This window comes from Protopterus annectens, chromosome 13.part0, assembly GCF_019279795.1.
Source record: "Protopterus annectens isolate FY-2018-M chromosome 13.part0, PAN1.0, whole genome shotgun sequence".
In the NCBI taxonomy this organism is placed as follows: domain Eukaryota; kingdom Metazoa; phylum Chordata; order Ceratodontiformes; family Protopteridae; genus Protopterus; species Protopterus annectens.
In genome coordinates, this window is record NC_056747.1 from 406,379,440 (window position 1) to 406,403,246 (window position 23,807).

Consider the following 23,807-nt stretch of genomic DNA (forward strand, 5'->3'; position numbering starts at 1 on the left):
GTGACCCACACCCATCCCAGAACAGGAGACAAAGAAGACAAGGAACAATATGAAGGTAATATTGTCAAAGTAAAATTGAAACAATAGCAGCATATCTATGATTAGACTGAGTTATTGCACAGTTTGTATATTGCACTTTACAGTCCTTCAGTGTGTAGGTGACCTACCTTTGTATTGCACTTAGTTATTGCACATCCATAAAATAAGCCCCTTGATAGGCTAGTTATGTAACAGATGCCATGATTAATTTTTCCCAAGAGTTCACCAGTCTAACAGAGAGTGGAAATAAACTGTTTTTTAGTCTGGTGGTCTTACAATGCAGGCATCTGTATCTCCTGCCAGAGGATAGGTGAGTGTACAGACCACTGGCAGGATGTGATGGATTGCTGGAAATCTTTTTGGTCCTGTTGATGCACCGGCATTTGTGTAGATCTTCCAGAGGAGTAAGGGAGGTGCCAATGATTCTTTCTGCTGACCTTACAACTCTATTGAGAGCCCTCCAATCCTGATTATTACAGCTACCATACCAGACAACAATGTTGTTGGGCAGGGCACTTTCAATGGTGCCCCTATAAAAGGTCTGAAGTATGGAGCTTGGCAATTTTGTCTTCCTAAGTTTTCTTAGAAAATGCAAGCATTGCTGAACTTTTCTGACTGTGCTGGATACATGGACTGACCAGGACAAGTTCTCTGTGACACCCAAGAACTTTGTACACTTGACCCTTTCCACTGTCATCCCTTTCATCACTAGAGGTTTGTGTGGTACTTGACATCTTCTGAAATCAACAACCAACTCCCTTGTCTTGCTGACATTCAGTGCTAGATTGTTGCTGTCACCAGACCAGTAGTTGATCAGTCTCGTTCCTGTAGGCCTCCTCCTCTCCATCTTTGACCAGGCCTATAACAGTGGTGTAATCCGCGAATCTGATGATCCTATTCATCTCATGTGTGAACATGCAGTCATGTGATAGCAGAGTGAAAAGGAGAGGGCTTAAGATACACCCCTGTGGTACTCCTGTGTTCAGGATGATACTTCTGGAGCTGTTGTCTCCCACACAAACCTTTTGAGGCCTTTCAGTAAGGAAGCTCAGAATCCAATTGCATAAATGAGAGTTTATGCCCAGTTGAAGTAGCTTTGATATCAGATTCTGAGGGATGACAATGTTGAAGGCAGAACTGAAATCGATGAATAACAGTTTTGCATAGCAGTTTTTGCCTTCTAAGTTGGTCAGTGTTTCATGGAGAGCTAGTGAGATGGCAACCCTTGTACTGCGGTTTGTCCTGTATGTGAATTGCAGTGCATCCAGTGACACAGGTAAGACTGAGGCTATATGATCTTTGACCAGCCTCTCCAGGTACTTCATTACCATCAAGGTTAAAGCAACTGGTCAGTAGTCATTCAGAGTTGCTGGCTGTGGTTTCTTGGGTAGAGGAATGATAGTCATCTTCCTGAAGCATTTTGGAACACTGGTTAGATGGAGTGAAGTGTTGAAGATGTCAATGAGTACTGGACCCAGTTCTGTCGCACATTCCCTTAGTACCCTGCCCATGATTTATTCTCTTTATGGATAATATATAATTATTGACCACAGGATGGGCAAGGCCAATCTTAAACCAAATAGGATAGTTTAATATAAGCACAGAAAGGGAACTGGCTAGGATAAAAATGGCCTGCAAGGGCAGCTAGCCTAGTACTTACCTATGAACCTATCAGGAACCTTCTGCTACATTATATCCTCAAAGTACAATTATAAAAATGTGCCTCACGGACAGAATTATGACAGGAATGGACAAAATCAAGGAAAAGTCAGAAAATTCTTGGAATGGTGGGAATAGGTGGATTTTAAGCAATTTCCCTGACTGTCATCAGTCTAGTTACACGTAATAACAAATGACAGCTTAGAGGATCTTCTAAAAATTCACAGCTTTGTTTTTTTTTAAGGAAATGTAACAAATTATTGTGTTTAGCTATAGATGGAATTAGTCTTTGCACTGTATTATGTTTTCATTTGCAAGACACAAGACATTTACCACATGTAGATGTAAAAACTCTCAATCAGATAAAAAATATTCTTCTCAGTTGTGTCTACTGCAGATTGTGGGCACATGGCCAAAGTTAAATGTATATATTTTTTTGCAAAGTGTGTGTGTGTTTGTGTGTCTGTGTGTGTGTATATATATATATATATATATATATATATATATATATACACACAATCCAATAAGCAAGAGACCAGAGCCAAGAACAAATAAACGGCTACCAAACAGTCACCACGAAGCTTGAATAATCCAAAAACTAATGTTTTAATATAAAACACAACAGAAACCACGTAGATACAAGCGCTTTCGCTAGGATGTTCCTAGCTTTATCAAGTTACTAAAACACTCAACCATACTGTCTTTAAATAGCAGTTGCAATCAATTAAACAATTAAAATAACCAATTAGTAACAAATAAGCTTGTGCTTTTTTTAAAAAGAAATGCATACATCCAAACATGTTCGTAAATACATAAATATTCAACCAGTGTTCATATGTAAATTGTGTATATTGCAACAAGTTATAAAATAGAATGAAATAAAATAAACCATTAAAAACTATTGCAGTTGAGCTTACACTAAAGCTAAATACTTCATTAGTACAATATAATTTATTGATCCCTTGAATAAACTTAAGTAGGTTGTATTATGTTATTTATATTGTTTTATATTTAATATTTTGTGTTGTGATATTTAATATTTTCATTACAACCAGTGAACGTTGCGCTGTATATATACATAGTTGTATGCTTATAAAAAACCTATACAAGAAGGCTGACACCCACATTCTGGGCTGAAAGGTCTGGACGAACTGAACTAAAACAAAAAAGAAGAAGTAAATGTAAGAGAACAAACTGTGTGTGTGTCTAATACAAACCAAATCCAGAACAGGTGTATATACATGAGCTAGTGTGAATGAAAAATGGTAAAAAAGAGAGGTAATGAGAAAGAAAGAGAGAGAAAAATAAAGGAAAAAGATGAAAAATGATAAAAAAGAGAAAAGTGATGGAAAAGAGAAAAGCAAGGAGAAAAAGTGGTAGAAAAACCAATCTAATGATATGATAATGATATGATATGATGATAATGCCTTCTTGTATAGGTTTTTTATAAGCATACAACTATGTATATATACAGCGCAACGTTCACTGGTTGTAATGAAAATATTAAATATCACAACACAAAAATATTAAATATAAAACAACATAAATAACATAATACAACCTACTTAAGTTTATTCAAGGGATCAATAAATTACATTGTATTAATGAAGTATTCAGCTTTAGTGTAAGCTCAACTGCAATAGTTTTTAATGGTTTATTTTATTTTATTTTATAACTTGTTGCAGTGCACACAATTTACATATGAACACTGGTTGAACATTGATGTATTTACGAACATGTTTGGATGTATGCATTTCCTTTTAAAAAAAGCACAAGCTTATTTGTTACTAATTGGTTATTTTAATTGTTTAATTGATTGCAACTGCTATTTAAAGACAGTATGGTTGAGTGTTTTAGTAACTTGATAAAGCTAGGAACATCCTAGCGAAAGCGCTTGTATCTACGTGGTTTCTGTTGTGTTTTATATTAAAACATTAGTTTTTGGATTATTCAAGCTTCGTGGTGACTGTTTGGTAGCCGTTTATATATATACACACACACACACACACACACATATATATATATATATATATATATATATATATATACACACACACACATATATATATATATATACACACACACACACACATACACACATATATATATATATATATATATATATATATACACACACACATATACATATATATGTGTGCGTGTGTGTTTTTATATATATATATATATATATATATGTGTGTGTGTGTATATATATGTGTATATATATATATATATATATATATATATATATATATATATATATGTGTGTGTGTGTGTGTGTGTATATATATATATATATATATATATATATATATATATATATATATAAAAATTATAAATACTAACTCCAAGACTGCACAATCTCCGGGAAAAAGGTAAATTCCCCAACCAAGGGAATTGCTGATCTCACACCACTGTCAACCATCTGTTTCATTGTCCAGACTATGTCAACAAAACAGAAGTCAACTAAACTTCAGTTCAATCAGTGGCAGTACTCCTATAAACACACATGCCCACATGCACGTACGAATGCGTACACACAAACACACACATGTATGTATCTATATGGAATGAATGAACTTTGAAAATGTTGACCACCAAATAGCCAAAAAAATAATCTTTTACACAATGGTTGAAAGGTTTCAGCTAACCTTTTAAACACAAAAATAAATACTGCATACCCCAACAAAAACTAAACCAACACTGCCTAAATCACTACTCTTAAAAAAAAAAAAAAAAAAAAAAAATACATTAGACTGCATAAAAAATACACTAAACCCTACATACAAAACAAATGAAAAAAATGCTTTTACATGGGGGGGAATTCATCCCCCAGTGTGGGAATAGAGACCAACCACTTTACTAAAGTATACCAATTCCACTACTGCACAACCTCTACAAAGGGCAGTCAGTCCTGATATTGCAACCTATTCTGAAGGAAAGTCAGTCATGCATATCTTTGACAAAAGTGCACTTTCACTTCATGGTCAATTATTTGAACTTCTGACCAAGCACTCTGCACCCATTTAAATCAGGTACATCATCTCTCTCAACTTCTTTACTCAAGAATTCTGGACAAAGTTTGTGTCTTTCGGCTTTTCCCGGTTAGGGGTCGCCACAGCGAAACTCCGGTCCGCTAATGATTGGCAGTTGATTTTTATGTACTGGCTTGCCAGGCCTGATACACTACCTGCAATGAAGGTACGCCCATTCACACATGTCTCCATGCAGAAGACGCTCTAGCTGAGAATCGAACCGGACAGCGTCTTACTGTGAGGCGACAACGCTACCGCAGCACTACCACCACGGGTCAAGAAAAAAAAATGGGCGGGGGTTGACATCGGGGCATTTTTTCACATATTCTTCTAATAATAAAAGGTTAGTACAACAACAGGTTTTGCTTCAACATGCATTTTCAGAGCAATAAGATGTGTGAAATTCTAATGTCTAGCATTAACTAACTGACTGTAATCCTTTGTGATTTACAAGGAAATAAATAAAAAATACGAGAGACAGGGCAAAAATATGGGGCAAATCAGGGACAAAAGATAGGCATGAAATGCATCTGTGAACATATTGAGTTACATACTTTAATACCAGCACAGGTTGCCTAAGACATTTATGTCCATCCTGTCAGATTAGTGCCATATTGTGTCAAAGTTTAAAGGATCTGAGATTACACTCTCCTATCATCTGACCAATAAAACATCCAGGTAACTTGATCTGCATAATAAGTAATGTAAAACACTTACAGGCAGTCCTGGAAGGCCCAGCTCTCCTTTCATACCTGGCTGTCCCTGTAAAGAATTTATGTTTGTAAGTGTAGTGCTTGTGAGCAATGTTTTGAGTAAGAGCACATTAATATCTACTTATCATTAATGGAGCTTTTAGTAGCTCTTCAATAATATTTACTCAACACAACATCTATCACTTTGCATCATCTTTCCTCAGATTATCTAATGCATAGCTTTGTAGTTCTATTTGTTTTAGTGACATGCAACAACTTATACAAAAATGACAGTGTAATCCCTGCTGTAATGATTGCACATGTGCACATTAACTTGACATAATGTATTTTTTCAGCTACAAAATGATTATTTCCTTCTATTTTTTAGTTACCAAATGTATTTCTGGAACAGGTATACATCTTATATTCCTATTCTCCAAAGAAACACTGCACCCCAGTGCACCTTTTCCTTTAAGTTTGGGTGTTTCACTTTTGAACACTACCTTATGCTTTGGAAACTCAAACATTGAAAATAAATCAAGAACTAAATTCTCCATCAGTTTGTCACAGAACCAGACAAGGCTATAAAGAGAACACGTCTAAAAATCACCAGAAGAAAACTATTTTTGGAGGAGTAGGAAATAGTGCATAAAAGGAAAAACAAAAAGACTTGTTCCACTAGACCTCTGATAATTTGTCATGTCCACCTCATATTTCAATTTATATGGCTGGCACTTGTCTTTTGTCATTTGTCTTTTCTTGTAATATATCACATCAGTCTCTATCATTCAGATTGTTCTCCTTTTGGAATGTCCTTCTTACCATAATTCCCACTCTCTGTATGGCCGCCACAAGAGCAGACAGTATTCAAGATTTGGTCTAAAAGGAGGGCGTGGCCAAGGATGAACACAGGATAGCAGCAGATTTCTTCAGCTCCACCAATTTCATTACATTGACAGGAATTAATTACTTAAAAAATTAATTCTTGAAGTAATTTTCTTTCTAAATATGTTTGTTTTATATAGTTCTTGAACTATATCTTAAAAAGAAAGGAAATCTTAATAATATTCCTGTCAGAAATTACTTTGGAAATTTTCCTGTCAGTTTATCAGTCTGAAATGAGTTCCAGTAAGACAAATTCTCAAGACTCCAGCATCAAGAAAGAACTTCAGTCTCTGATAATTATAGTCCAGCAACTTACTGCTAAGATGGATAAAATGGATACTAAAATAGACACTTTCATAGAAAAAACTACAAAACAAATAGACTTGTTACATATGGACCTGCAACAACAGAAGATCCAGATGACAGGCATAGAAGAAGCTATGAATGACATGGAAAATAAAATACAAGAACAGGAAATCAACATTGAGTTTCTGCTGAAACAAAATACACATTTACAAACAAAGCTGCATGACCTGGAAAATAGATCTAGGCGCAATAACATTAGGATTTTTGGACTGCCAGAAAATATTGAAGGTAACAATATTACTTCTTTTTTAACAACATGGCTCCCTAAAACTTTAGATTTACCAGAAGCATTCTCTTTTGGTATCGAAAGAGCACATAGATCTATAGCTAATACTAACTCTAACAAAACTATCCTAGATCAGTTATAGTTAGATTTCTATCATCTTTGATAAAGAGATGGTTCTTAAATCTGCTTGGGCTAAAGCTCCTGTTAAGTTTAATGAGACAACTGTGTGTTTTGACAATGACTATTCTTCCATGGTAATTGCTAAAAGAAAAGTTTTTCTGCCACTAATAAGGGAGCTTAAAAAAGCACAGTTTAAAACATACCTTCTGTTTCCTGCCAAGCTTAAAATCTTCCTTCCTGATGGTCCTAAGGTCTTCGATGATTTAGACTCTGCTTTACTGTTTGTCAAAGAAAAAAGGATTTTGGATAAAATAGAAGAAATGGAATGGGCTAGTTCTTCATTAAAGAGATTGGCAACTGAAGCTTCCTGGAAGACTTCAGAGAAGAAGAAGAGACTAAAAAACAAATGATTTGTTATATGTTTTTTTCTCTCTCATCATTTTAGTTCATTATTAATCTTTTTGAATATAGTTCCTGCATTTCCAGAAAGCCACCAATATTTTGGAAAAGATTTAATCAAAGTTATTCTCTATGTGCAAAGAAATGTTTTGTTCATAACCAGTCAAAATGCCTGAGGATTTAATGGCAGGCTGTGACTCGATTTGTTTTTCTTTCTGAAAAAAGTAAGGTTAGTAATTTGATACATTTTTTATCTTTACCTTTTTTTTCCTTCTTCTTTTATTATTTTCTTTGTTTAAACAATGACATTCTATTTAGATTATGTAGTGGGTAAAGGGTGGGGAGGGCAGGAGAGAACAGTAATGAAAATATCATTAATAGAATAATAACATATTTATTTCTTGTAAAAGTTTATAAGTTCTTCAAATGCTATTTCTAATTATACTTTCTTGATTATACTGCTTATGCTTGTTTGTAAATAATCTGTCATGCTTTAACTAATAATAATCAGAACTAAATAAGAGTAAATAATATGTTTTATTTTTAACTCTATTAATATAAACAGTAAGTAACATTCCATTGTATATACTTCTTACAGCTTTCTCTTACATTTTTTTATTTCTGCCTCACTCCCTTTTATTTTCTACTCTCTTTTCCTTTCTTTATTAATATATAGAAATGCTTTTGACTGTGTGGGCACAGTGAATAATAGGATTTGTATGAAAATTGAGTTGGGAGAAGAATGCTGAGTTTTATCACTTGTTGGTAATTTTGAGTTTAATTTCACTTGCATAGAGGCTGTGATGATCTGTGGAATACATTGTGTTTAGATGCATTTACACTGCTAAATGAATGTTTGTCACTAGTTTTTAATAAGTTTCCCGCAAAAATGTTAAGAGAGACAATCTGGGATGTGGGCTGTCTTATGCACAATGTCCTTGAGTTACCTCAGAATCTTCAAATCACAGAATTCTCACAGAGAAACTGAAAGCAGTTAGTATAAACATTGACAAGGTTATCACACTGACACACCACAGATTCAGGAAAAATACTCTGTTCATAAAATATGTCAGTTATAATGAGTTTAAATGATGTAGTTTCTTGTAGTAAGTAAATGTCTTATTTTAGAAGGCATAAAAATGAAACATTTATTTAAATGTTTTTGAAAATCTACTTAACAGCAGCATAATAATCTGTGTTAAAATTTGTGTTCCAAACATATACTTTACTATAACTCATTTAATTCATCTGATTGACAAACATAAATAATCTTATAACTCTATTCTGGAAGAAATGTCATGTGATATATTTTAAAGCAGTAGGTTAGCATGATTGTAAAATCTGGTTACCAATATGTGTTTGCTGTGCATTATTTTGTATAAAGCAGACAGATTTATTCTAGGGACAGCAAGTAGGATAGTGCTCTACTAACACACAACACAGTGAGAGCATATATATATATATATATATATATATATATATATATATATATATATATATGTGTGTGTGTGTGTGTGTGTGTGTGTGTGTGTGTGTATGTATGTGTGTGTGTGTGTGAGTGTGATGGCTTTTTCTGAGAATCTGCATAACTATCTAATATGATTTATAATAATTTCTATGAATACAATATTTTACTCTATTGACAAAATGAATGTTTGCCACAAGTTTTAATAAGTTTCCACAAAATGTTAAGGGAGACAATCTGGGATGTGGGCTGTCTCATGCATAGTGTCCATGAGTTTCCTCAGAAGCTTCACTCATAGAATTTTCACAGAGAAACTGAAAGCAGTTAGTATAAACATTGACAAGGTTATCACACTGACACACCACAGATTCAGGAAAATACTCTATTCATAAAATATGTCAGTTATGATGAGTTTAGATGATGTAGTTTCTTGTAGCAAGTAAATATCTTATTTTAGAAGGCATAGAAAATGAAACATTTATTTAAATGTTTTTGAAAATCTACTTAACAGTAGCATAATAATCTGTGTTAAAAACTTGTGTCCCAAACATATACTTTACTATAACTCATTTAATTCATCTGATTGACAAGCATAAATAATCTTATAACTCTATTCTGGAAGAAATGTCATGTGATATATTTTAAAGCAGTAGGTTAGCATGATTGTGAAATCTGGTTACTAATATGTGTTTGCTGTGCATTATTTTGTATAAAGCAGACAGATTTATTCTAGGGACAGCAAATAGGATTGTGTTCTACAAAGACACAACTCAGTGAGATCAGATATATATATATATATATATATATATATATATATATGTGTATGTGTGTGTGTGTGTGTGTGTGTGTGTGTGTGTGTATGTATATATGTGTATGTGTATATGTATGTGTGTGTGTGTGTGTGTGTGTGTGTGTGTGTGTGTGTGTGTATATGTGTGTGTGTATATGTATGTGTGTGTGTCTGTGTTTATGTGTGTGATGGCTTTTTTTTTTAGGTAATAACGCAGGTGTTTCTGAGAATCTGCATAACTATGCAATATGATTTATAATAATTTTTATGAATACAATATTTTACTCTATTGACAATAATGAGTTTAAGTAAATGCTCATATACAAACAATTCAAGATTGTTTTGGAAGCTGTTGATAGAATTCACATGACAGAAAATAGATGCATCTTAATGCATGTAATGTCTGAATCGTATTAGCCAAAGTTTTTGATTTAAATGAATGTTAGAACATAATTTTCTCTCCTCCTGATTTCTAACATTAAGATTATTTGAATGCTATTAGAATACAAGTGTTATATATTACATAGATCTATATAATAGTATGAACAGTTTTTAAAAAAAAAAAAAAAAGTTTATTTTAGTTTATATGATGCTGTTTTACCAAATGTGTAGTTTTGTCTTAATAGATAATTGAATTGAAAAATGTTAACCTCAGTTAAATATAACTAGTATTAAATTGATAAGGTGGTAGCTGAGGTACTGCTGGGCAGGGTAGGGGGTTAACTTGAGTAGTAAATACTGCTCTAAGTTGGAGTTTTCAACTCCAGGCGGGATGCAAGGTTTAATCCTTACATTATTTTCACTTGTTCATTGTTATATGTATATAGTTTTGACATCCACAATATATTTTGTACACTGTCACTACAAACAAAATTGAATCCTATACAAAATCCCATAAGAGATTTAATAAATACAGCTATATTTAAAGGTACACCTAAAAGAGGAGATGTAACATTATTTATCTTGTTATTTGTTATTTCGATCATAAGATTCTTGAGTTTTAAAAATGCCAAATGACATCTTTAAAAGGAATTTCTTTAAACATTAATGGATTGAATAATCCGTGTAAAAGGGCAAGCCTAATAAGATACATTAATCTACACAAGGCCAACTTAGTCTTCCTGCAAGAAACCCATCTCTTGAAAAAAGATATTGATAAACTAGCCACAAACAAATATACAGTATTGGTTAGTTCAGAGCACACTCAGAAAAAAAGAGGAGTGGCTATTTTATGGAATAAAAGTATGCCCATTCCTAAAACCATTAAGTCTTATCAGGATGACAAAGGAATGTTTTGTATGGTTACAATACAAATTAATGGGAAGACTTACACTTTAATTAATGTATACTGGATACCTGGAATTGGTATTAATACAGTGAAACATCATATTGATAAGATCATATCATTCTCTATAGGGGATATTATTTTAGCTGGTGATTTTAATTGTATACTACATGAAAGTGATACTACCACTATAAAGAAAAGAAGAATTACATCTAATGCAAAACATTTAAATGATTTTGCTAATTCTTATCATTTGAATGATATTAATAATCAGATAGAGTCAAAATCATTACCATACACCTTTTTTCTAACAGATACAAAACTTATTCAAAAATAGATAGGGTCTTTATTTCTAACCAGATGGTAACAGATTTAATTAATTCCAAAATCATTTCATGTCCTATATCTGATCATAACTCAATTGTTTTGAATTCATGATAAAAATACTCATAATGTTCAGATCAAAAGGATACCAGCATACTTAACTCAGCTAAAAGACTATAAAGAATATATACTTTCAGAAGTACAACATTTTCTAGACATAAATAATACTCCTGAAGTCTCCATTGTCTATGTTTGGGATGCCTTAAAATCATATCTATATGGACAAAGTATCAGATGGTATAATAACAAAAGGAAATCTTGGGATAAGGAATTGTTAGATATTCAAAGTAAACTGGACTCTTATAAACATAATAATAAAGAAAATATTATGGACAAGAAAGTTATTGAAGAAATAAACAAACTAAATGAGAAATACAAAGACATTTTAACTCATAAAGTTAAAATAACTTTAGAGAATACAAGTTTTTGTCTTATTCAATAAGCCCCAAATACTTACATAGACTTAAAAATAAAACAAAAGATTGAATAAACAAAACCATATCAAAGAAATCTTTTCTCTAAGGAAAAAGAAGAATGTTTCTAGTATACCAGAAATACTGGACAAATTTAGAAATCACTTTCACAAGATTAACCATAACAACATTAACATGGAACCTAAAGATAAAATAAAGGAGTTTATAACCACAAACATGAATAAAAGCTTAATAAACAACAGATTAAACTATTGGACAAGAGTATTTCATATACAGAAGTTATTACACAAATAAATAAGCTTAAATCAAACAAAGCATCGGGTAATGATGGTATTATATCAGAGATATATAAAATCCTTTCTAAAACTACATATTCATTAATACATAAGGTTTTTATTCTGGCCCAAACTGAGTTAATAACCCCCCCATCTTGGCAATATACATTTATTTCACCAATTTTAAAACCTAATAAAGATCCAACTAGATGTTCTTCATATCGACCCATCTCATTACTTAATGTTGATTATAAAATGTTTATGAGTATTTTTGCTGATAGATTGAAGACAATTATCCCCAGCATTATAGACATAGATCAGACGGGCTTCATTGTAAATAGAAATACTTTTGATAATATAAGAAGAACTTTAACATTAATTGATTTTGCAAATAGGAAAAAGAAAGATTTAACACTTATTAGTCTTGATATAGGTTCAGCATTTGATTCAGTAAGTTGGGACTATCTGTTTACCTTACTGAAATGCACAAATTTCTCTGATGCATTTGTAAATTTAATTGAGCATTTATACAAAGGAATGCTGGCTTATATTAAGGTAGGAACATATGTTTCACAAAAATACCCATTCTTAAAGGTACAAAGCAAGGATGTCCACTTTCTCCACTATTATTCACTTTAGTAATGGAGCCTTGGGCTAATTTGATTAGAAACAGTACTGACATAGAGGGTTTTGAAATAGAAGAAAATACAACATCAAAAATTCAACTTTTGCAGATGATGTTCTAATTACATCAGCAGGATCTAATTCTTCTATGCAGTCTTTATTTGATAAAATGATGAATTTTAAAAGTATTTCTGGTTTAATATTCAATGAAGAAAAACTAAAATACTACCTATATATACACGAAAAATACTCTCATTAGTGATTTTACTAAATATGTACCCAACTCAGGTCAGATAACTTATTTAGGTATAATACTATCTAAAGATATTAAATCTATTATATATAATAACTATAATACCTGTTTTCTTAATATACAAAATCTTTTAATACCTGGAATAATATGTTTTTACTATGGAGGAGAGACTTACAATTATTAAAATGATAATATTCCCCAAGATTTTATACTTAATACAATCAATAATACTTTCACCTACAAAATAACTATCAAGAAACTGAATACACTAATGTTAAATTTCTTATGGGCACCTAATAGACCTAGGATTGCATTAAAGAAACATACTAATAGCTGGTCTCAAGGGGTATTTCTTTTCCAGACTTTAATTTATATATTATCTCTTCTATTATAAAAGTTATTACTTTATTAATAGATCGGTCATATGTCAAAATGGAAAGATTATTAGGAGCTAATTAGTATGCACTTCATTAAAATCTCCTTAACACATAAAAATATGATTATAAATAACTCCATGTTGTGGTTGCTAAAGGAATTTTGTACTTCACCTATTACACCTAAACATATGGTCTGTTACCCATTAAATATTATTATTAGTTATCGTAACTTTATATTCATGCACCCTAAGTATAGGGAATGGAATTTTATTGTATTCCTATAATTTATACTCAGGGTATGCTTATGTCATCTACTTCTGAAGGAGCTCATTTAGCTATAGATAATAATCTAAAGTACTGGTATCAGCTGATATCTGATAATAAAGTTAAAAATCTAGATTTCTTAAAACAAGAATTTGATCTAAGAGAAACTTGCTGGTTAGAGGTTCAGATCTTTAGACAACATCTCATTGATAGAATAGATCTAATGTCTATAACAGTTAAAGAATCTGTTCCAAAACTGATTGATTACTTGATAATAAATTTACAGCATAAAGTTTCTGATAAAGGTAAACTTTCATATATACATAAAATTATCAGACAAGAAACTTTTTACAATGTAGATTCATACTGGAATTATTTCACCTCTATTAATGGGGACCCACCAACTCAACAAGATAAACAATATATATTGGAATCTGCTTATAGAACTACATCTTCCATTGTCTGGAGACTTTATACATGGAAATTTTTACATAGATCTTTTATACACCTTTGATGATGAATAAAATTAATAATAAAGATAATCTATGTAAGAGATGTAATGTAGAAATTAATGCTGACTGGGCTCATATGTTTTATGACTGTATGAAGTTGAAAGAATACTGGAAGTCAATTAATGAATTTTTGCAGGCTCTTTTACAGATAATTTCATTATTTCTAAGTCTCTTATATTATTCAACACACCTGTACCTCAATGTGTTAAAAAGATTAAGCTTCCCTTGTTATGGTCTATCCTAGCAGTGGCTAGGAAAATAATAACTAGAAATTGGATTTCAGATACACCTCCTTCGTTCAATGAATTTAAAAATGTTATGAATATAATGTGTCATATGGAAATAAGCACAATTAGAATGAGAACAACTAGAAAAACATCACATTTTATTGTATGGGATAATTTACAAAATTTGTTAAAAAATTCTAATTTCAATAGCACAGTATTTTAGTTTAATTAATTGATCTGATTGTAGTGGATGTCTTTGTAAATACTTTAGTTGTTTTGTTGAATATTATAATAATACCTATTTTTAATTATTTGTATAAAATTGTTATGATATTTCTCTTATATGTTAAAACAATAAACTTGTTTTGAAAAAAAAAAAGATTTGGTCTAAAACAATGCAATGAGGACTGCAGAATCTCTTGAACCTACACCCAGAATACCCATATTAGAATATGCAGAAAATGTTGCCAGTTGTAAATACTGGATGATTCTACAGCATTTCACTCTATATGTTTTCAAGTCCCAAATCCCATTCTTCTTCACACTGCAACTGTGGGTAATGTTTTTGTTTTATAAATGACTTGTCTGTTTATAATTCACATTCTAGCTGCATTTAGAACTTATCTTTTGTACATCTAAGTAAGATGTATAGTTGTTTGTACAATCTAGCTTTCCTAGCAGTTGTTTACATACTGTTTGCCATACTCCCACCCCCCTTTAGCTGTGCTATTTTAAAAAAAAATCAAATGGATTTTTTCTGGCTTTATAGAAACCAATTGTAGATCCTTCACTGCAGCCCTGGGGATGTGGAGTTAGCTAGTGAGACTAGATGACAGATAAAATGGTTCTGGGGAAAGGGAGTGAGTGGTCAGTGTAAGCTGACTGACCTGTTCTGCAGAAGAATATAGCTAGGCCCAGAGCCCAGAGCTGTGACAGTTTCCCTTCATCAGTGATTGCACTATCCCAATGTCAAGATTCTCTCTCTCTCTGTATATATGGGTCTATGTCAGAAGTTCAACTTTTCATAAACTCAAAATTCATATTGTTCAGATGATATGTTTGAGTTTCCAAAAACTTGAACTTCAAAAAAACAAGAAAAATCTACCTTTTTTACATTTTTGCATTCCCCCTTTCACCTCCCACACCACCTGCATACTATATGTATCAGCTGCGAGACTGCACTACATTGGGAAAAGGGTAAATTCCTCAATCTGCACTGTTGTGCTATCTCCATTCAAAATTGTCTTGACAATATGAATTTCGTGTTTCTGAAAACTCAATCTTCTGAATGGGCCCCTTTTTCCATGCCAGGTTTACTGAGTGAGAGGTTTGCCAGAGAAGCATAGTGAGATGGAGCAGGCGGGCATCGTCATCATACTGTGGCTTGCAGTATTTTTGCTAGCCATATATGTCAGCCCCCCTTCCTCAATGATATCTTCATGTAAAGTTGGGTAGCCAAAGGGAAGCAATTCTGACTGAGTGTCCAACTCCTGGACCTAGAAGGTGGCCACATCTTTTCAATCCTTCTGTTCACTATAGTCTAACTTCATCTCCTGAGCTCCAGCTTCTCCAACAAATCAACTAGAGAGAAATCCAAAGTGCTTTATCTCCCCAGGACAGGCACAACCATTTGCTCCACCTGTGCCATCAACTACTCAAGGTGCTAATTGAACTTGGGTCTCTTGGATTAGAGTTAAGGATTTATCCCTCTGCACCACCAGTGAAGCTAACTGAAAAAATTTATGGGACACATTGAGTTTGCTGTTAAGAAGATGGACAACATCCCAACCTTGAAGTTAAAAAATGATTATGTATCCTCCATGCATCCTTTCCTTTTTCTTGTTGTGTTATTAAACTCATTGGCTCTTGATTTGTCCATTCTTTATACTAATGAAACTTTCATTATGTAGTCTTGTTCAAGCCTATAAGCTGCTTGCTCCAAACCCTTCAAAAGTATCCTGTTTTCTTCACACTTCCTATAAACACAGTTAAAATCTAGGGAAATTAGCAGGTAACACAGTAAAGCTATCACAGTAAGGCAAATAGAACATATTAGTTAGGGTATATTATACCATGACTTAAAACGCACGCTGATTGGCCAGCGTGCCCAATCGAAGTTATACTAATGGAAAAGGTCCGTCGCCGTCGTCGGACTTTTTCCATTAGTATAACTTTTTAAAACAATGGGTTTAACATAGCGAGAGTTGTTTAAAATAAGCAACAGAGATGTCTGTTGCTTATTTTAAATCTCGCCATGTTAAACCCATTTAACATAAAGCAAGAAATGAGTTTAACATAGCGAGACAGTTTTAAAATAAGCAACGGAGATGTCCGCTTATTTTAACTGTCTCGCCATGTTAAACTCATTTAACATAGCGAGACATTGCAAAAGCGGAGATCTTGCTTTCTTGCCCACAGCTCTGATGTACTGTGCAGGGCGCAGTACATCAGAACTGCCGGATGCCAGACATCTGTGGAAGGGCAGTAAACAGGCATTATACTATGCCATTATTTAAGAAAAGTATTAGTTTCTTTTCTTAATAATGTCATATATTACAGTAATAACTCCTTTTGGGGTAATGCTACTGCTACGGTTGGTTGGCGGCTGTTTGGCTCTCGGTCGACCAAACCACGCCAACCGCGGTTAGTATTTACCACACACCATATATTATACCATGATCAAAACGCACGCTGATTGGCCAGCATGCAGTTATACTATGGAAAAGGTCCGCCACCTCGGACTTTTCCATTAGTATAACTCGTTTTTAAACACTGTCTGCGCTATAATGGGTTTAACATAAATAAGCAACGGAGATCGCTCCGTTTATTTTAAAGCTGTCTCGCATGTTAAACCCATTTAACATAGCGAGGCAGTGTTTAGGAGAAAGCAAGATCTCAGTTGCTTTTTTAGTGTCTCGCTATGTTAAATGAGTTTAACATAGTGAGACAGTTTTAAAATAAGCAACGGAGATGTCCGCTGCTTATTTTAATGTCTCGCCATGTTAAACTCATTTAACATAGCGAGACAAAAAGCAACGGAGATCTTGCTTTCTCCATGTACCGCGAGGCAAGTACATCAGAACTGCCGCGGATGCCAGACATCTGCGGAAGGGCAGTAAACAGGCATTATGCCATTATTTAAGAAAAGTTTCTAATTTCTTAAATAATGTCATGATAAATATATCATTTCTTCTGTCTGGGTATCGGTAATGCTAGCTTTAACGCTGTGTTTTACCCCCGGCGACCAAACCACGCCAACCGGTGTAATTTTACCCACACCCAGGCGTGGGTTATTGCTATATTATAACACGGCATGCAAGCAACATAGTGGGAGCGTGAAGCTCTGGTGATCACAGACTTTATCATCAAAAACATGACCTGAGCTGGTAAAAGTGAGATAACTGGTTAGTTATCAGACCTGATCACCCTATTTGTGAGCTGAGGGAGTAACACAAAAGTAGCAGGGTAGTTATCAGTAAGAAAACTACCAGGTTGAGACTGGACAGGACAGGACAGGCCTTGAAGTGAATACTCTTCTCATGGAGTGGGTGACAATAATGAGAAGGTGGCATTAATTAATTAATAGACACAGCTACAGAGGAGTTATAGGGATGTGCCAGGGAAGCAACTAAGAGATGTCAGGAATTTACAGATGAGACAATCTTTTTAGAGGTGTGACCGGTTTTGTTGCAGGTATGCTCAGGAAAGGTAGGATAAGAGAATAGCTCTTGTCTCAAGGAGTGGACCACATTCAGATAAGAAGTTGACTGAGAGAACCCTATGTAAGGACATACTCTTCTCCATGGATTCTGAAACTTGAGTTGGCATATAATAAAGTCACACACACCATTACCTTTCCCTGCATTTCCTGCAGTGATTACACTTCTCCTATCAACTAACAGTCATACAACTACACTTTACTCTCAGACTTTTTATATTTTCAGATTGTCCTCCCTTGTCTGAAATTATAACCTGGAGACATGCCTTTGGTGAATTTAGGTCATCTGCCACCAGACTGCTTGCTGTTCCAAAATCACATATAAATCTGGTGATCCCATGTAAGTTGTTTCTGTGCACAAATAATGGAAACAAATCATGACTAATCAGTGATATGCTCCGAGGGGGGAAGGGAATAAAACACACCTCTCTTGCAATGGAACTTGTAATTGTGTGTTTATCTAAACAGTTCCCCTAACCAACATCAGTTGACCTACTTCAGATCTTCCCTAACTATGCTGTTATCCCTAGTTACTGTCTTGACCTCACAGCTATTACTGCATTTACCACAGTCTACATATATTTTCTTGTTTGCATACATTTCCTTGCTTTGTACTTCTAATGTTTGCATTTTTCACTTTTATTTGTTGTATTTGGCATATGTAACATGGGCAGAGTGGGCAAGAGTTTGTATAAACTTCAGTTTTGTTTTTTTACTGTCAAGAATTTATTTCTTAAATCTCTTTTCAAGCATTCAGAATATTACTTAACTTTATTATTTATTGCAGCTTTCTTTTTGTGTTATTCACTTGGAATATAGATAAATGTATATTTTGTATATGCCTGTACATTTTCTCCTAGTATTCCACTGAGAATGGGACTCCCCAAATGGATATTTTCAGTTAATAATGCATGCAAAAAATGAACAGATAAATAAGTCAGCTTGATTTTTGTCTTTAAAGTGAGACTACTGAAGAAGGGAAACAGACAGAGTGACAGCTAACAACAGAAAGAAACAAAAAAGGATAGGTAGGAAAAAGACTTGAAAGGCAGAAGCCATAAGAAATAGATAAGACAATGGCAGGATGTCACAGAAAACACACTGAGAAAATAGGGAGAATAACCAACTGGAGGGGTGGGGGTCATAATGAGTAATGCCGGACGTTTGGGTAGGACAACAGAGGAGTTGTAAATAGTAATGTTAGGTGAACAGGTACACATGTGGTGGTGTCTGACATTCGGGAAAATGATAAATGGTCTGGAAGATTGATGCAGCAGGATACCAATGATTTAAACAGGACTGTAGAAATGGGACAGATGGAAGTGTGGTAATCTACATGAGGTAAGCACAAACTGTGATGTAATAGAGGAAACAGAAAGGCTCTGTTTTCCGAGGACATGTAAAGGTTAGTTCCGTGGCAATCATACTAGAAGAAATGAAGGTCTTTCTAAAGTGCTAAGCTTGTGCTAAACTTAACAGGGAACTGTGGAGCCCAATAAAAATCAAGCAAAGCCAGATATGGTGCAAAAATTGCCACCCCAGGTAAATGACAACCACAAAGCCTTCTTTACTTATGTTATAAACCTTACAAACAATGCCCAGCACTGGGCAGAGCTAATAATAAATGATACAACATACTTTGCAAGAGGAAAACTTTATTATATTTAGTGCTCTTTTATTTACTTGCATTCCCCCTTAAAATGTGTCATTAGATCAATCCTAGTGCCTTAATCCAGTCACTCTCCTACGCAAAAGAAAGAAAAAGCACATCAGTTTTACTTGTATCATGCTCTTTTGTCCAGGGCTTCTCCTCTTTTTACACTGTAGTACCTACATTTCTTAAAACTGAACAAAGAAGAAAGACAGAAAAAGGAGGGGGCACCTGTTTAATTTAGTATCCCTATTACCCACAAAAATAACTGACAAAGCTTTACTTTATGCATGCAGTATAAGTCATGTTTTATAAAAATACTGCTAAGAACAGTTTGTTTTACTTGCACTTATGTCTTTCCTTCCTCTTCCCTCCCCATTAATGTTCTTCCAAACATTAATGACATGAAGTAGGGCATATGCTTTGGAGTCCCTACAAGTTTAACAAAGACAAAAAAGTCCAGTATTTGCATGTTTTCTTATTCTGTCATATTTCACAAATGTAACTGATGCTTTGTGATCCAGCATTTATTCACTGATTTCTGAGTAGCTGTTTTTCTTCCTGTTTATCTCCATCTCCCAAAATCCAATTTCTGGTTCATTTCCAAACATAGTCCCGATTCTTTTAGTCAACCCCTGTGCTTTTTTTCTGTCTCTCAAGCATTTTCCTTTACAACACTGGAAAATGTTTCACTGGCATAGTATCTCTATGCTAGATCAATTTTTGAAAAACAAACTTCTGTTTTTCCTCTTTAGCATGTTCTGCATCAAAAAATTATTTTAACCCTCCAGGAAAAAAATGTTCTGAAGATAGCTTGATATAGCAGCTTGAATCTCACACCTGCTTCTCGATGTTCCCTAACTGCTGGAATAAAGTTACTTCTCTTCTGCCTGGTGTGCCTTGAATAATCATTTTCCACAAACACTTTACTGGCTCCAACTTTTAGTACTTTGTCCTTCTGCCACGGTTTTGTCAGAATCAACTCCTTCTGCTGGTAGGATTGCATCTTTACTATTAAATGTCTAGATTGCTTTCTTATAGCCAGGTTTGGAGCATACACACAATTTGCCATTTCAATCAACAACTCCTGCTGTGGAACACCAGTCCAGTTGCTTATTTGTGCTTTAGTCATTTCCTTCCAGTTTCTCTGGGACATCAGAAAATATCAGGCTTTCCCTATGTGATCTGTCCTCTAATTCTAAAATTTTCTGAAACATCTCTTCCTGAGCAGTCTCATATTCAAGCCAGGCTTTTCTTCATTTGACCTCTGTTTTTTTGCAGTTTTATTAGCTCATCTTAATATCTCTTGAAAGCTTTTCCATTTGTCCAGGCTTTTATTTCAGTTGATATACTCCTTCAGTGTTTTGTTTATTTTAATCAGCTCTGAGCACATTTGACTTACAGGAAACTCCACCCTGGAACTTAAGAAAAAACTTTTTTTCACTCTATCTTTGTTTTTTTACCTATTTTAACACCTCAAAATCACGCTAAGTGCTTTATTTGTAATTTTAGCCTGTTTTCCACAACATGGCTCCCAACGGGGCTTTATGTATCAATGTGATCTTGCACTCCCTCAAGTCTTTCTCTTCCCATAATACTTTGTATGACTCATGCCAAACATAAGGAAGTAACTTTGGATTCCCAAGCCATTGACATATAATGGGATTTGGGAGGGTCAGTGTTATTTTCTTTACCTTCTGTAAAAGGACTGCTTCTTTTCTGTCTTTAATTGCCCTCATTTATGTTTGGCTCAGACCTTGTTTTACACTATACTTAGAAGTTATCCAGCCACAGCCAAAAAAGCAACTAAATTGCAGGTCTTTGTTCAGGGTTTTTTTTTTATCGATATGGCCTTTGTTTAGGGGCTTTTTTTTAATCAATATGGTTCACTGTTTTGGGAGGTGATGCTTACTAGCATCTAGGAAACTTTTATTCTACACTATTGTTAGCCAGAAAGAAGGTGAGGCACCTGTGAGCATAGCCACACCCTCATACTTCTCATAGCAAAAGAGGCATGTCCTCAGTCAGGCCAAGCCCTCTTCATTTCTAATAAATACCTGATGTTAACTCACACTGTCCATGCACACTAGTCAGTAGTCATCAACAGAACAATAAAGGAAATTCTATTTAAAATGACTGAATGTGACTCATGGATCTTCTTGATGATCGATCAAACAAGACTTTATTTTCTCCTTTCAAAGTATTTTAACCTTATTTGTCTTTTAGTCACAAACTGTCAGTTGAACAGACTGAACCTTTACATTTAGCCCTGAGGACAGAAACAACCACAAGTACAAGAAGTGGCAAAGCCGGAGACTCTCCCTGAAGAACCACACTAATTCTTCAGTTGGAGAACTATCCCCCATAGCACATCCCCTTGAGGCATGGGAGGTACAGGAAGAAGGCACAAGATCACAAATCCCCTCCACACTGAACTACCCAGAACAACAACATCCAAACCCAGACAGCAAACAGGTACATGCAGATTTCCACTTTTGCTAGGCCTCACCCCTGGCATTACAGGGAATAGGTAGTACACACCCTCCCCCATCACCACTGGGTGGCACCAGCAGTCACTCAAGCTTATTCTGTATTTCCCAATGTTTATTAACTACCCAAACAAAAAAATAATTTCTGGAATCAACTGTATCTAAAGAGTTGTCAAAAAATATGTTAGCCTTACATGCAGCAGACAACAAATCTTTTACTAAAAAGCAGGTCTTCTGTCTATGCAGTAATACACACTAAGGATAACAAAAACGCTTGTGAATTACAAGCACTGAAATTCTGAAGAATTCTGCAAATAAAGCAGACAGTATCACAGTGAGCAAGGCAACAAAACATCATAAACAGCATACACCTTCATACAGAATCCAGTATTAGTTTGAAAGAAAGGTGCTGAGGGACCATGTTGCCTGCACTTGCTTCCATCAGAATAAAAGGATGACAAAGAACAAAAAGACAATTTAAGTCACCACAGAAACGTTGTCCTGAGAAGATAGAAGACTTTGATCCCTAAGGCAAGATATCTCTAACTCCAATCTGATGCTCAGTGAACCAGAAACCACTTCTACATGCTGCACCAAAAATAACAGGACTATAATTTCACACTTACTTGTTCTCCCATGTCCCCTTTTGCGCCAGCATGCCCTGGAATGCCAGGTACACCCTATGGATTAAAAAAGAAAGTCAGTTTTAGTGTTGATCAGGTAAGAAATTTTGTTTAATTCTTTATTGAAACAGTATTGCCACTGTGTAAATCAGTACTGACTCTGTACTATAAAAGAAAAAGTACACAACTACAAAGTCAAATACAATTAAAAAGTGTTGTGAATCATGAACATACTCACAATGTAAGCCGAATTAAAACAGAATGCATTAATGAGTGACATTACTGAATCCTCCTGTAGCTAGTGTGTTGAAGAATCTGATTTATTTTATTTATCCTTTGTTGACAGGGTTAGTTCCAATAGACTAGTAGTTTCTGTTCAGGGGAGACCCAAGTTGGCATTTATATTACTAGGAAAAATGTGACCAGGGCACTGGTGAAATTCCCCTACTTATTTCAATAGGTACCATAGGATCCACCTGAGCTACCACCAAGTCAAACAGACGGTACCTCAGTTTAACATCTCATCTGAAGGATGACAAACTCATGAGTGCAGCATTCTCCATATACTGCATTGCAATGCCAGCTTCTTTTTTTGTGTGTGTTGCAGGACATTGCAACACAATGTAAAAAAATGTATTAAGATATGCTTGATATGTCATTTTCCCTTGTTATGCTCCGCTCTGCTCTCATGTCTATGAGTGATTTGCAAAAATATTTTATTCATGTGGCACAAAGATGTAGGAAGGGTCACTGCCATGCTGTGTTAATGAGGGGGTATAATACTGTTAGAGTCCTCATAATTTGGAGCCTGAAGATCTCACTTGGGGTAAGGCCATTTGATTGAGGTAGCTGGTTTGAATGGACCACAGAAACTCTGCTGCAAACTTTTATTTTTTTTTATTTATCCTTTGTTGACCGCCTTTGTCCTACTATGCTTGTAGCCTGGCCTGGATTTGGTAGATTTTGGACAGATGACCAGAATTTTTTAGGATTATTTTCATGTACCTGCTGTAAG

General features: G+C 34.4%; 1 protein-coding gene across 3 annotated transcripts in view; it reads right to left on the reverse strand.

The window, feature by feature from the left end:
• COL26A1 (collagen type XXVI alpha 1 chain) overlaps nt 1–23,807 on the reverse strand; it is a 2,134,825-nt gene that overhangs the window by 95,964 nt on the left and 2,015,054 nt on the right. For 2 of the 3 annotated variants that reach the window (XM_044054034.1, XM_044054032.1), the window contains exons 11-12: nt 22,796–22,849; nt 5,451–5,495 (exon numbers count right to left, since the gene is read on the reverse strand). In XM_044054034.1, coding sequence (XP_043909969.1) covers nt 5,451–5,495; nt 22,796–22,849 — 99 coding nt within the window. The remainder of the gene's footprint in view (nt 1–5,450; nt 5,496–22,795; nt 22,850–23,807) is intronic. The other variant, XM_044054035.1, reaches the window with a different exon arrangement.